The 12,041-nt window shown below is 42.6% G+C and overlaps 1 protein-coding gene across 1 annotated transcript in view; it reads right to left on the bottom strand.

The window, feature by feature from the left end:
• Positions 1–1,911: 1,911 nt before the first annotated feature.
• Positions 1,912–12,041, bottom strand: part of MED4 (mediator complex subunit 4) — a 37,847-nt gene continuing 27,717 nt past the window's right edge. Inside the window, exons 6-7 of the mRNA XM_073580245.1 lie at positions 9,328–9,459; positions 1,912–2,481 (exon numbers count right to left, since the gene is read on the bottom strand). Coding sequence (XP_073436346.1) covers positions 2,309–2,481; positions 9,328–9,459 — 305 coding nt within the window. The 3' untranslated portion in view covers positions 1,912–2,308. The remainder of the gene's footprint in view (positions 2,482–9,327; positions 9,460–12,041) is intronic.

The following is a 12,041-nucleotide window of genomic DNA, read 5'->3' as shown; positions in this document are numbered from 1 at the left end:
CGTATATGCATATTTACTGGGAAGACCATCGAGGTTTGCGACCGCAGTCCCCTAAACATCTCATCCTGTACTGAGAGAGTCTCTGGGGGTTCCTCGACCTGCATAGTGTGTCTTACAGCACCTAACAGTTCATCCATATCCCCTGATGGAGAGGTATCTCTTCCCCTTTTCTGCGGGTTCTCTCATTTCCTCCTCGTCTAGCCGATTCGGACGGGTCACCTTCCGACGAGGAGTCCGACTCCCTTGGCCTTTTACCGGATACCTGGGGAATCGGCTGCGGAGTCTGGGGGCATCTTAGGCCTGATACTGAAGCCTGTACCGCCTCCCTTATAATGGATCTCATGTTAGACATCATAGTGGCTTGCTCATCCCCCACTATGCGTCTGGTGCATGCGTCACATAAGGGCTTCTGCCATGTGTCTTTTGGCACAGATTGGGCACTTTCTCTCCTTCTTCTTAGACTCCTCCTTCTCTTCAGGGGTGCCCTGGAATACATAGAATATGTGTCCTATGGGATCTGCCTACCTAGGGTCCTGCAGTAACCTTTGGTGAGGTACTCACGTGACCCTGGCCATCTGGCCCCGTCTCAGATTTCGCCTGATCCTCCATCTCTGCAGGAGTGGCTGTATGGGGCTGCTCTCCACCGCTAATCCGGGCGATGTCCGACCTGCTCTGAATCCTCCTGGAGGGGACGTCGCCTGTCGGCTTTCCACATCGGGGCGCGCGGTTCAGTTCAAATCCTGTGACAGAACCGCTACCCGGAAGTACTGCCGTCGCCCGGGCCCATCCCCCAGAAGTGACGCGGCCGCTCGGGTCGCAATCCGCCCTCCCCCCGGAAGCTGACGTCGTGGACCCCGTGACCATAAGCCCTGCGACGACGACGCCTGGAGAGGCGCGATCCACCCCACGCCGGCTCTGCTTCACCTGGCTGTGGGTCTTCTGCCGCGCTGGCTGCGATGTCCTGCGGTCATCTGGTGCCGGGACCGCTTACAGGATGCGGCTCTGTAGAGGCGGCCTGGCAGAGGGACATCTGAGGCGACGCCTGGAGTCGAGAGCCCCCTCAAGGGAAGCAACTCCATCCCCCAGGAGCAGAGCTACACTGGGTCTGCTGAGGGACCCTCAGGTGGGTGTCAGCCTGCAGAATTCTTGAGGTGGGAAGGGAAAGGCTGGGCCCCCCGATCCTCACCATCTGCTCAGAACAGTCAGCTCTCTCGTCGCTCCCATCCGCAGTGGGACAGGAAAAAACACTGAAGGGTGGTGAGGGGAGGGTCCTTTTGAACTCTCGTGGTTTCCTGTCCCACTGTGGATAAGAAGGACGTCCTCCAGCGTGCTGTCAGGTGGTGACCTGGAAACACTGAATTCTTACGTTTCATTTATTTTTCTCCCACATTATGGTGTTTACTACGGATTAAATAATTTAATATTTTAACAGATACAACTTTTATGGACTCTTCAATATCTCTTCATATTTTGTGAATTTTAATTTGGGAAAAGTAGAATGTGATTTGAATGTATAAGAATTTTTTTCTTCAATGTTTTGATAAACTTTTTCATTCTTTTTAGTCCTCTTAGGAAATTTAACTTGCAAATTGCTTGATCACTTATTCTACAGTATATACTGAAAATCTCAGTTTACTACGATACCCTGTATCAACATGGCAGGCCGCCTGGCTGCCATGACAATCCATTGTCATCCCACAAGCGTGTCGCAGGGACAGCAATGGGTGCCCATCTCGTGGTTAAAAGGCCACCGTCATATGCAGATGCTGGCTATGTAAAAGAGCTTCTGTCCATCCTGCTCCATACACCCACAACTACTCTATGACATCATAATACATCATTGGGTGGAAAAGGGGTAAATCAAACCATAAAAATCATCAGGTTAAGAAAAAGGAAATTTTAACAACTGGAAAAAAAAAAGTTGTTTTTTTAATGAAATAACTTTTTACCATTCTATAGGTTTACAGTAAAAAAAGGGTATGAAATAACATTTCCTTATGTACATTTGTGCATACTCCCATGTCTGAACAAAAACATATACATGACAAGCAAACAAGTTTATATACAAACAGTGGCACCAACTTGGATACAAAAGTAATAGTGAACAACATCTGCAGTGACGAGTTTCACATAAAAACTATACGAGTCTATGGTTACTGATGTTACGCTATGCAGGCATCTATCTCCATGTACACACCGATGTTCTGTATACAATCTCAAGAAAAATCACTCCAATAATTAACCAATATTAGATACATCTTCAGTTTATCAGAAGGTATGAGAAGTCCAGACTCTACATAAGCAAGCATTAGTCAGAGTCACTGCTACTGCTGGAGGAATCTGTAGACATTACTTCCACGTCATCTTCATTCTCTTTGTTGGGCCCTAAAGATTCCATTAAGAAGTCATTGCTGTGGTTTGGAGGCAGCATGTTCATTGAAAGATCATTAGTTTGCCAAGGGTATTGTGGAGCAAGGACATCTAAAAATGCAAAGAGAGAAGTATAAATATGGAATGCTTCTCTACATAGAATGGAAAATGCCTTTTAGGCCAAATCTACATGACGGTGTGCCTCATGACATCAACTGTAGACAAAGTCACGCAACAAAAACTTTTTTTTGTCAGTGGCTCTCCCGAATACTTTAGAGGCTCGGATTCTTATGCTGTAACTAGAACAACAGAGTTGCAGAGAAGTCACACGTGAATCGCATGTAACACACATTCAAGTTTATGACAAGTATTGCTTGCGACCAGAGACAAAAAATCTAATAGATTTTGGAAAAATTTGTGACTGTCACAGAAGGTCGCACCATAGGAAATCATTAAATCCAATTTTGCAATGTGTGACCGATTTCAGTGTTGCACGAAACATGTAGTCGTACTGCCCCAGCCTTAACTTAGTAAAATATTATCCCCTATTCTGTTAAGTTTGCAAGCTATAGATATTTTATTAATCCATGCTATAGGTTTGAGCTATAGCTAGGCATACGAGTATAGAACGGAGCTGGCCACATCCACTCCTCTGGCTGTTCCAGTCCGGCCCGTAGGGCCTCACCATGCCCGCAGCCAGTCCGCTCCCGCCTCCCAATATATGAGGCCTGTGTGGCCTCATACTGTATATAGAGAGAGGCTATGTGACAGCTCATAATGTGTATATATAGTTATGAGGCAGCTCCTACTGTATATAGGGAGTTATGTGGGGGCTCATACTGTATATAGGAAGCGGTGTGAAGGCTCATACTGTATATAGACAGAGGCTATGTGACGGCTCATAATGCATATAGACAGAGGCTATGTGGTGGCTCATACTGTATATAGAGAGGCTATGTGACGGCTCCAAATGTGTGTATATAGTTATGAGGCAGCTCCTACTGTATATAGGGAGTTATGTGGGGGCTCATACTGTATTGAGGAAGCCATGTGGGAGCTCACACTGTATATAGGAAGCAGTGTGAAGGCTCATACTGTATATAGTTAGGCTATGTGGGGCCTCATTGTCTACAGTTGTATACAGGATACAGGGGGCTACGATGGGGGCTCATACTGTATGTTGGGGAGGTGTTTGTGGGCTCATGTGTATATAGGGGATGTTGGCATACTTAAATATGCTCAATATTAAGTGACAATATTAATATAAAATAATTCTAGTATGTTAACAATAAATATTGAGAATTAATTTTAGCCAATTGCGCCAACCCTCCACAACAGTCAAAGTCTCATGTGGTCCCACGGGAATGTTAATTGCCCACCCCTGGTATAGAATAATACCTCCTTTTACTAACATCTGTCACAACTGCTTATTCACCAACTTGAAAACTAGGTTACAAGTGGAATTTAACTAAAATCATTATTTAAGAAATATCTCTGCCTCCTAAACCATAGACTGGAAGTGCCAGTCACAGTAAATTGCTTCTCACACGTATTGCCAATGAACTGCTAAACTGTGATGTTACTACGAGAAGATTCCTTGTAGAGATGGAGGGAAGCTTCACGTGCAGCAAAAATAAAAAAAATAAATAAAAAAAATGACATGTTTACTGCAATATTTCCAACTAGCATAGAGCTTTCAAGTTTGGTCACGCAAAATGAAAGGGAATCTGTCAGCCGATTTTTGCTATGCAATCTGAAAAATAGAGGATCTGATTCCTGTGATGTCTCACTTACCAGGCTGTACTTCTATTACAATCAGTGTTTTGCCAGAAGGAGACTACCACTACAGGACCAGGCGTTTCCTGCTTTGTTGTCCAACCCTGCCCCACCATTGAATAGAAGTGTACACAGGAAGCTGCCAATCAATGATGTGGGCGGGGTTATACAGAGCTTAGCATTTACAGAACTGCTAGATATGCAGGAGAAAAAAAACCAGGGATTCTATCACAACTACCGCACCCAGCACGTGGCCCAGCTAGTGGACACCCAGCCATGGGAAACCACATCAATATAACCCCAGTTCATACCTTTAGGTTTTTTCAGTCTGTTAGCATCATGTGCATATCAAGTTGTGGCCTGCCTTTCCGTTGAGATGGCCATTATATTGATGTGGTTTCCCATGGCTGTGTGTGTCCACTAGTTGTGCCCAATCCTTCTCAGCCCTTATCCACATGCACGTCACTTGACAAAGGATAAGATTTTTAAAATGAGAACTGTCCAAATTAGGGTCACCATGAAGTGGTGGGATGGCTTTTGATGTTTTTATTTTATCAAACATGTTAACTAAGTACCCTATATTATTTTCATGCATTATGCGGTTCATGTATTTACTGCAGGGTATTCAATCATTATGTCTCTTTTTTTTCTGTTCAGTGGCTAGTGTGAACATGTGCTTACATGCTGCATGCACACCAGTTTATACCTCAGTTCATACCTTTAGGTTTTTTCAGTCTGTCTGAATCATGTACATTAAGGTGCTGTCAAATTACATAGCAATTATCTGCAGACAGATTCCCTATAAAGTGCAGCAGAGGTGTCAGGAGAACTTGTCGCAGACTGTGTGCATCTGCCGCCACCACCTCCTCCTCCCTCTGTATAAATCCTTATTAACACCAGCTGTTATCTCCTGTCTCAGTAATGTGAAAATCTGCTTTCACTGAAATACAGATTTTACCCATCAGGAATGAAAGATCAGTTTGGGAGGAGAAATAAGCAGATTTCTCTGATAAGATGTATTACAAAGTGGCTTATTCTCATGTGTGCTATTAATTTATGAAAAAAATTACTCTTCAACTCTCAGACAAGTCATTTGTTCAAAAATGTGAGATTTTTGTATAAGGTATAATAGGTTCAGTTGACCTTTTATATATGTTTTTATTTATGCTCCTATGTTCTTCCAATCTGCATTCTGTTTATCCCTTCCCTTTTCCTCCCATTTTTCTTCTTACATATATTATTTCTATGTTTGTTTCATTTTGGATGTGTATTGTAACCTTTTCCTTTAAAAATTAATAAAAATAATTTGAAGACAAAATTGTGTGAGTTGGTCATTTTAATTGCAATTGAGCTGCAAGAAAAAAAAAAAAATACCAGCCAGGTCACTAGCAAGTCTCATTGACATTTGGCTTACACTGAGGAATACGGTGATGAGGTCTTGGGCAACTTGACTAGAGTTGAGCAAATTTGTTTGGGTCCACGCTTATTCGGCAAGCTATAGCGCTTCCCAAATAAGCTACAGCGGGAACCCGGATACATGGCACGCTCCAGCTAATCGGCACCGCAGTTGCATGTGTCGCGGCTGTGTCACAGTCAGAGCACATGCATGGAGAGCCTGTGTGAGAGCCGACTAAGCGGGGACCCGAACAAAGTCGCTCAACTCTACTTAAGACCAAAAAGTCAACAGGTTGGGATTTTTGGCTACATTTATATTGCGGCTACAATCATTAGATGTAATGTGACACTATGGTCTTCGTATCATGCGAATGGTGTAGCTCTAGTCCTTAATATCACGCAAGTCTTTTTTTTAACAATTACTGTGGTTTTGTGGCTATTAACAAGAACTGAACATGCCACATATAACACTACTATATGTAATTACCATTTAGATACAGGTACATCTCACAAAATTAGAATATCAAAAAGTTAATTTCAGTTCAATATAAAAAGTGTAACTCATATAATATATAGAGTCATTACAGGCAGAGTGATCTATTTCAAGTGTTTATTTCTGTTAATGTTGATGATTATGGCTTACAGCCAATGAAAACCCAAAAGTCATTATCTCAGTAAATTAGAATACTGTATAACACCAGCTTGAAAAATGATTTTAAAATTCAAAATGTTGGCCTACTGAAATGTATGTTCAGTAAAAGCACTCAATACTTGGTCAGGTCATTATTACAAACACTTGTAATAGATCACTCTGTTTGTAATGACTCTATATAATATATGTGTTTCACTTTTTGTATTGAAGAACTGAAATAAATTAATTTTTTGATGAGATTCTGAGATTTTTTTTGTGACATATTGGGCTTCATGTTAGTGGTAAATTTAGGTCGATAATTTTTGCGTTTATTTGTGAAAAAACGGAAATTTGGCGAAAATTTTGGAAATTTTGCAATTTTCAAATTTTGAATTTTTATTCTGTTAAACCAGAGAGTTATCTGACACAAAATAGTTAATAAATAACATTTCCCACATGTCTACTTTACATCAGCACAATTTTGGAAACATTTTTTTTTGTTAGGAAATTGTAAGGGTTAAAAGTTGAACAGTGATTTCTCACTTTAACAACAAAATTTACAAAACCATTTTTTTTTTTTTTTTTTTAGGGACCACCTCACATTTGAAGTCACTTTGAGGGGTCTATATGGCAGAAAATACCCAAAAGTGACACCATTCTAAAAACTGCACCCCTCAAGCTACTCAAAATTACATTCAAGAAGATTATTAACCCTTCAGGTGCTTCACAGGAACTAAAGCAACGTGGAGGGAAAAAATGGCCATTTTAATTTTTCCAACATAAATTTTCTTTTAGCCTCAGTTTTTTCATTTTCACATGGGCAACAGGATAAAATGCATAGTAAATTTTGTTGGGCAATTTCTCTTGAGTACACCGATACCTCATATGTGGTCATAAACCACTGTTTGGGCGCACGGCAGGGCCCGGAAGGGAAGGAGTGCCATTTGACTTTTTGATTGGAAAATTAGCTCCAATCGTTAGTGGAAACCATGTCGCGTTTGGAGAGCCCCTGTGTGCCTAAACACTGGAACTCCCCCACAAGTGACCCCATTTTGGAAACTAAACCTCCGAAGGAACTTATCTAGATGTGTAGTGAGCACTTTGAACCATAACGCAGAGCAGTGAAAATAAAAAAAATCATTTTTTTTTTTGCTCAAAAATGATTTTTTAGCCCACTATTTTTTATTTTCACAATGGTAACAGGATAAATTGGACCCCAAAAGTTGTTGTCCAGTTTGTCCTGAGTATGCTGGTACCTCATATGTGGGGGGGGGGGGGGGAACCACTGTTTGGGCGCACAGCAGGGCTCAGAAGGGAAGGAGCATCATTTGACTATTTGAATGGAAAATTAGCTCCAATCGTTAGCAGACACCATGTCGTGTTTGGAGAGCCCGTGTGCCTAAACTTTGGAGCTCCCCCACAAATGACCCCATTTTGGAAATTAGACCCCCTAAGGAACTTATCTAGATGCATAGTGAGCACCTTGAACCCCCAGGTGCTTCACAGAACGCAGAGCAGTGAAAAAAATATATTTTTTTTCCCCTCGAAAAATGATTTTTAGCCCACTATATTTTATTTTCACAAAGGTAAAAGGATAAATTTGGGCCCCAACAGTTGTTCAGTTTGTCCTGAGTACGCTGGTACCCCATATGTGGGGGGGGACCACTGTTTGGGCACACGTTGGGGCTCGGAAGGGAAGTAGTGACGGTTTGAAATGCCGACTTGATGGAATGGTCTGCGGGTGTCATGTTACGTTTGCAGAGCCCCTGATGTACCTAAACAGTGGAAACCCCCCACAAGTGACCCCATTTTGTAAACTAGACCACCCAAGGAACTAATCTAGATGTGTAGTGAGCACTTTGAACCCCCAAGTGCTTCACAGAAGTTTATAACGCAGAGCCGTGAAAATAAAAAATTTTTTTTTTTTCCACAAAAATAATTATTTAGCCCCCAATTTTTTATTTTCCCAAGAGTACCAGGAGAAATTAAACCCCCAAATTTGTTGTGCAATTTTTCCTGAGTTCGCAGATACCCCATATGTGGGGGTAAACCACTCTTTGGGCGCACGTTGGGGCTTAAATTGGAGGGCGCACTGTTTAACTTTTTGAATGCAAAATTGGCTGGAATAAATGGTGGCGCCATGTCACGTTTGGAGACCCCGTGATGTGCCTAAACAGTGGAAACCCCTCAATTCTACCTCCAACCCTAACCGCAATCCCAACCCTAACCCCAAACCTAACCGCAAACCCAACCCTAACCGCAAACCCAACCCTAACCGCAAACCCAACCCTAACCGCAAACCCAACCCTAACCGCAAACCCAACCCTAACCGCAAACCCAACCCTAACCGCAAACCCAACCCTAACCGCAAACCCAACCCTAACCGCAAACCCAACCCTAACCGCAATCCCAACCCTAACCCTAACCCTAAACCTAACCCTAACCCCAAACCCAACCCTAACCGTAAACCCAACCCTAACCGCAAACCCAACCCTAACCGCAAACCCAACCCTAACCGCAAACCCAACCCTAACCGCAAACCCAACCCTAACCGCAAACCCAACCCTAAGCGCAAACCCAACCCTAACCGCAAACCCAACCCTAATTCCAACCCTAACCCTAATTCTAAGCCTAACCCTAATTCTAACCCTAATTCTATCCCTAACCCTAATTCTAACGGAAAAATAAAAATAAATTTCTTTATTTTATTATATGTCCCTACCTATGGGGGTGATAAGGGGGGCGGTGATTTACTTTTTTTTTTATTTTGATCACTGCAAAAGTGATCAAATTAAATGAATGATTCTGCAGGTCGCAGATTCCCGGCGGGCGCATGTGCAGTGCCATTTTCCAAGATGGCGGCGCCTATCATCTGGGACGGTGGTAAAAGGGCCTTAAGAGCAGTGGCACACCCCAGTCTGATTTGAACAAAGATTTATGCTAAATCCATCACATCTGACACTTTGGTTAATTTAAATATCTACAAAAAAGGTATAGTTTTAGTAAGGGAGAAACACTTATGCAGGAGTACTACTAGTTCCATATCTAAAAGCGTGCTGACAGATTCCCTTTATTTCTACATAAAAGTTTCCACATTCAAAACTTTCTATATCAAAGAAGCCTTTTCAAGTTTCACAACCAAAAATCAAAATTACCCGGAAGTCTTCCAGCTGCCAAGGCATCCCCTGGTAAATGCCCATTGACGCCATTTGTAGGAAGGTTACTCATCTGTCCCAATAAGCCACTCCTCATTTCAAGATCTGTTGGGTATGGCCGACGAGGATCCCCTATAAAAAAAAAAAAAAAGGAATATATACATATTAGGCCTGTTTCACACTTCCGTTTTTTCAAATCCGTCAAAATCCGTTGTTTTCCGTAAAAAAACGGATCCGCCATTTTTTGCAGGATCCGTTTTTTTTGTCCCATAGACTTCCATTACGGTTACCGCGGATCCGTCAAAAAAACGGATCCGTTTTTAAAAAACGGATCCGTTTGCATCAGTTTCCGTCAAAAAAACGGAAACGGATCCGTTTGGCGGACACAAAAACGGAAGTGTGAAACAGGCCTAACTAAGATGGCAACCAAGTCTAAAAATAATATGTATATATGGAATATCAACGTTAAAACAAAACTGAATGAAAATAAAACTAACCGGTTCGACTGAAAGCTTTTACACCAGAATTCTGGCGCGAAAAGCTATGAAAAGTAGCAACATTTTGGCAAAATGCAAGGCTGTGCTGTACTTTATGAATGCACCGCATCTTCAGTGGCATGCGCCTCGCTAGAAATACTACACCAGTCAGGGATTGGAGAAATATTTTCGACTTAAAAAATGATGTCACTATTGATAAAGTTGATGAACGTTGCAAAGTTGTCCCACCCTGGCTCCTCTCCAGGTCGGCCCATTTTTTTTTTTTTGTAATTCTTTATTTTATTAATAAAGAGACATTACAGCAATACAGAAGCAAAACATGTTCAAATTTTGAGGTACAAGTCTGTATGTAGAATTACAGAGCATTAATTATACAGTTTTACTCTTTTCAAAACAATATAACACTTAACGAGGTAAAAAACCTAACTAAAACTAACCCATTACATAGGCAGGTATCCTTGATGCTCTAGGGCATACTTTACAAAGAAAAACAAGCTCTTGAGGTTCTCCGATAAAAATATTAGTGAAGAGGCCCGATGAACCGCCCCCACCAGAATGTCGCCTCAGCCGATACGACGCTCTCTCATGCACATCTGTTGTAATTATGACCTTAGATAGTTTGAAGAAATTGGCTCAGTGGCCCCCAGGGCTCAATCACTCCTCGCTACTTACTCGGCCGCCGTGGCACCCCCCAGCCTCCCCACAGTGTCCTGGAAATGTATCCAAGGTGCCCAGGTTTTCTTAAATTTCTCATGAGATGACGAGTCCCAACTCGTGAGCTCCTCGAGTCTAAACAAATCTCTTATTTTACGTTTCCATTCTGTCAGAGTCGGAGGGGGTTTGCTGTTTCCACCTAAGGGCGATCAATTGTTTTGCCGCTCCCAGCATCAATGGCGCTAGCTCATGCTTCTTAGGTTGGAAATTTTCTGAAGGTAAAGGATAAGAGTGCCTCCGCCGCAGTCAGGTCTGCCTTAAGTATGCTAAGGTTCTTCATAAACCCCATGACATCTGACCAGAATTGAGCGAGAGTAGGACAGAACCAAAAAATGTGAGACAGGTTACCCCGCGACTCCCCACACCTCCAACACAGAGGGGAGCTAATCAGTCCCAAATGATGCAGTTTTTCTGGTGTGTAGTACCATCGCGATAGTAACTTATAAGCCGACTCTTGAAATAGAACACAACGGGAGAAGCCATGAGAAGCAGCACAGTTCTTTTGTTTGTCCAGTGGGGATAAAGAAATATTTAGTTCCACTTCCCACGAATGTAGGAAAGGTGGCTGGGAGGAGTTTTCCTCATCTATGAGATTGGAATAAAATTTTGATACCACTTTCGGGACATAATGGTTAACCTTCGTCAATATTTCCAACCAGAGCCATTTAGTGGGCAACTGAGGAAGTGTTTTGATTTGACTCATAAAGTAAGTTACGTGTGAGAGTTGTAAATGGTTTATGGGACGTCTCCCCGCAGTCACTGGCCAGCCATTTGCGCATAGAATTTTCCCCTGTAATAGGTGAGAAATAGGTTTGTTTGGTAATGAGGACCAGAGTCCATACGGGTCTGTGAAATCTGGTATAAATATGTAAGGTATGAGCCCAATTGGAATTTTATCTAGGAAGTTGCAGTGGGGTGCTCTTATCGGTATCAATGTGCGTCTGGTGCGTAGGATGGCCAGAAGGATATCTCCCAGACCAGTTTTAGGTAGTGGGCAATCTGTCCACAAGAATTTTAGCGCATTCCTACCCATGAGCTGCATCTCTATATGTGCATCCTGTCCTTTTTCTGCCCATTTTATTAATTTCAACCAGTTTGCCAATAAGATAGCCTGATGATAAGCCGTAAGATTAGGTAGGCCAACTCCCCCTCTTCGCTTTGGGCGCGATAGGAGTCGCAAGGGCAACCTGGCCCTTTTGTGTCTCCAAACAAATTTCGCCATCAGGCGATCTAAAACGCGTAAGAATGACTCAGGGAGTTCGATTGGGATCATACTCATCACATAGAATATTTTAGGGAACACGTATGACTTCATCACGTTTACCCTACCCAACCAGGACAAGAGAGGAATGTCGTATGTCTTTAAAAGAGTTTCAACGTGTTTTAACAGGGGGGGGGGGGGGGGTCGAGATATATGTCAGGTCGGCCCATTTTTAAGAAGATGCCCAACATTGGCTAGAAAGCGGCAAAAGTTGGAACACTTTTGCGCAGCTCGGAATTGCA

Source organism: Dendrobates tinctorius, unplaced genomic scaffold (genome assembly GCF_039654945.1).
Source record: "Dendrobates tinctorius isolate UK_male_01 unplaced genomic scaffold, ASM3965494v1 ptg000064l, whole genome shotgun sequence".
NCBI classification, from domain to species: Eukaryota; Metazoa; Chordata; class Amphibia; order Anura; family Dendrobatidae; genus Dendrobates; species Dendrobates tinctorius.
The sequence above is the reverse complement of the archived record's forward strand: the minus strand, read 5'-3'. Positions and strand labels throughout refer to the sequence as shown.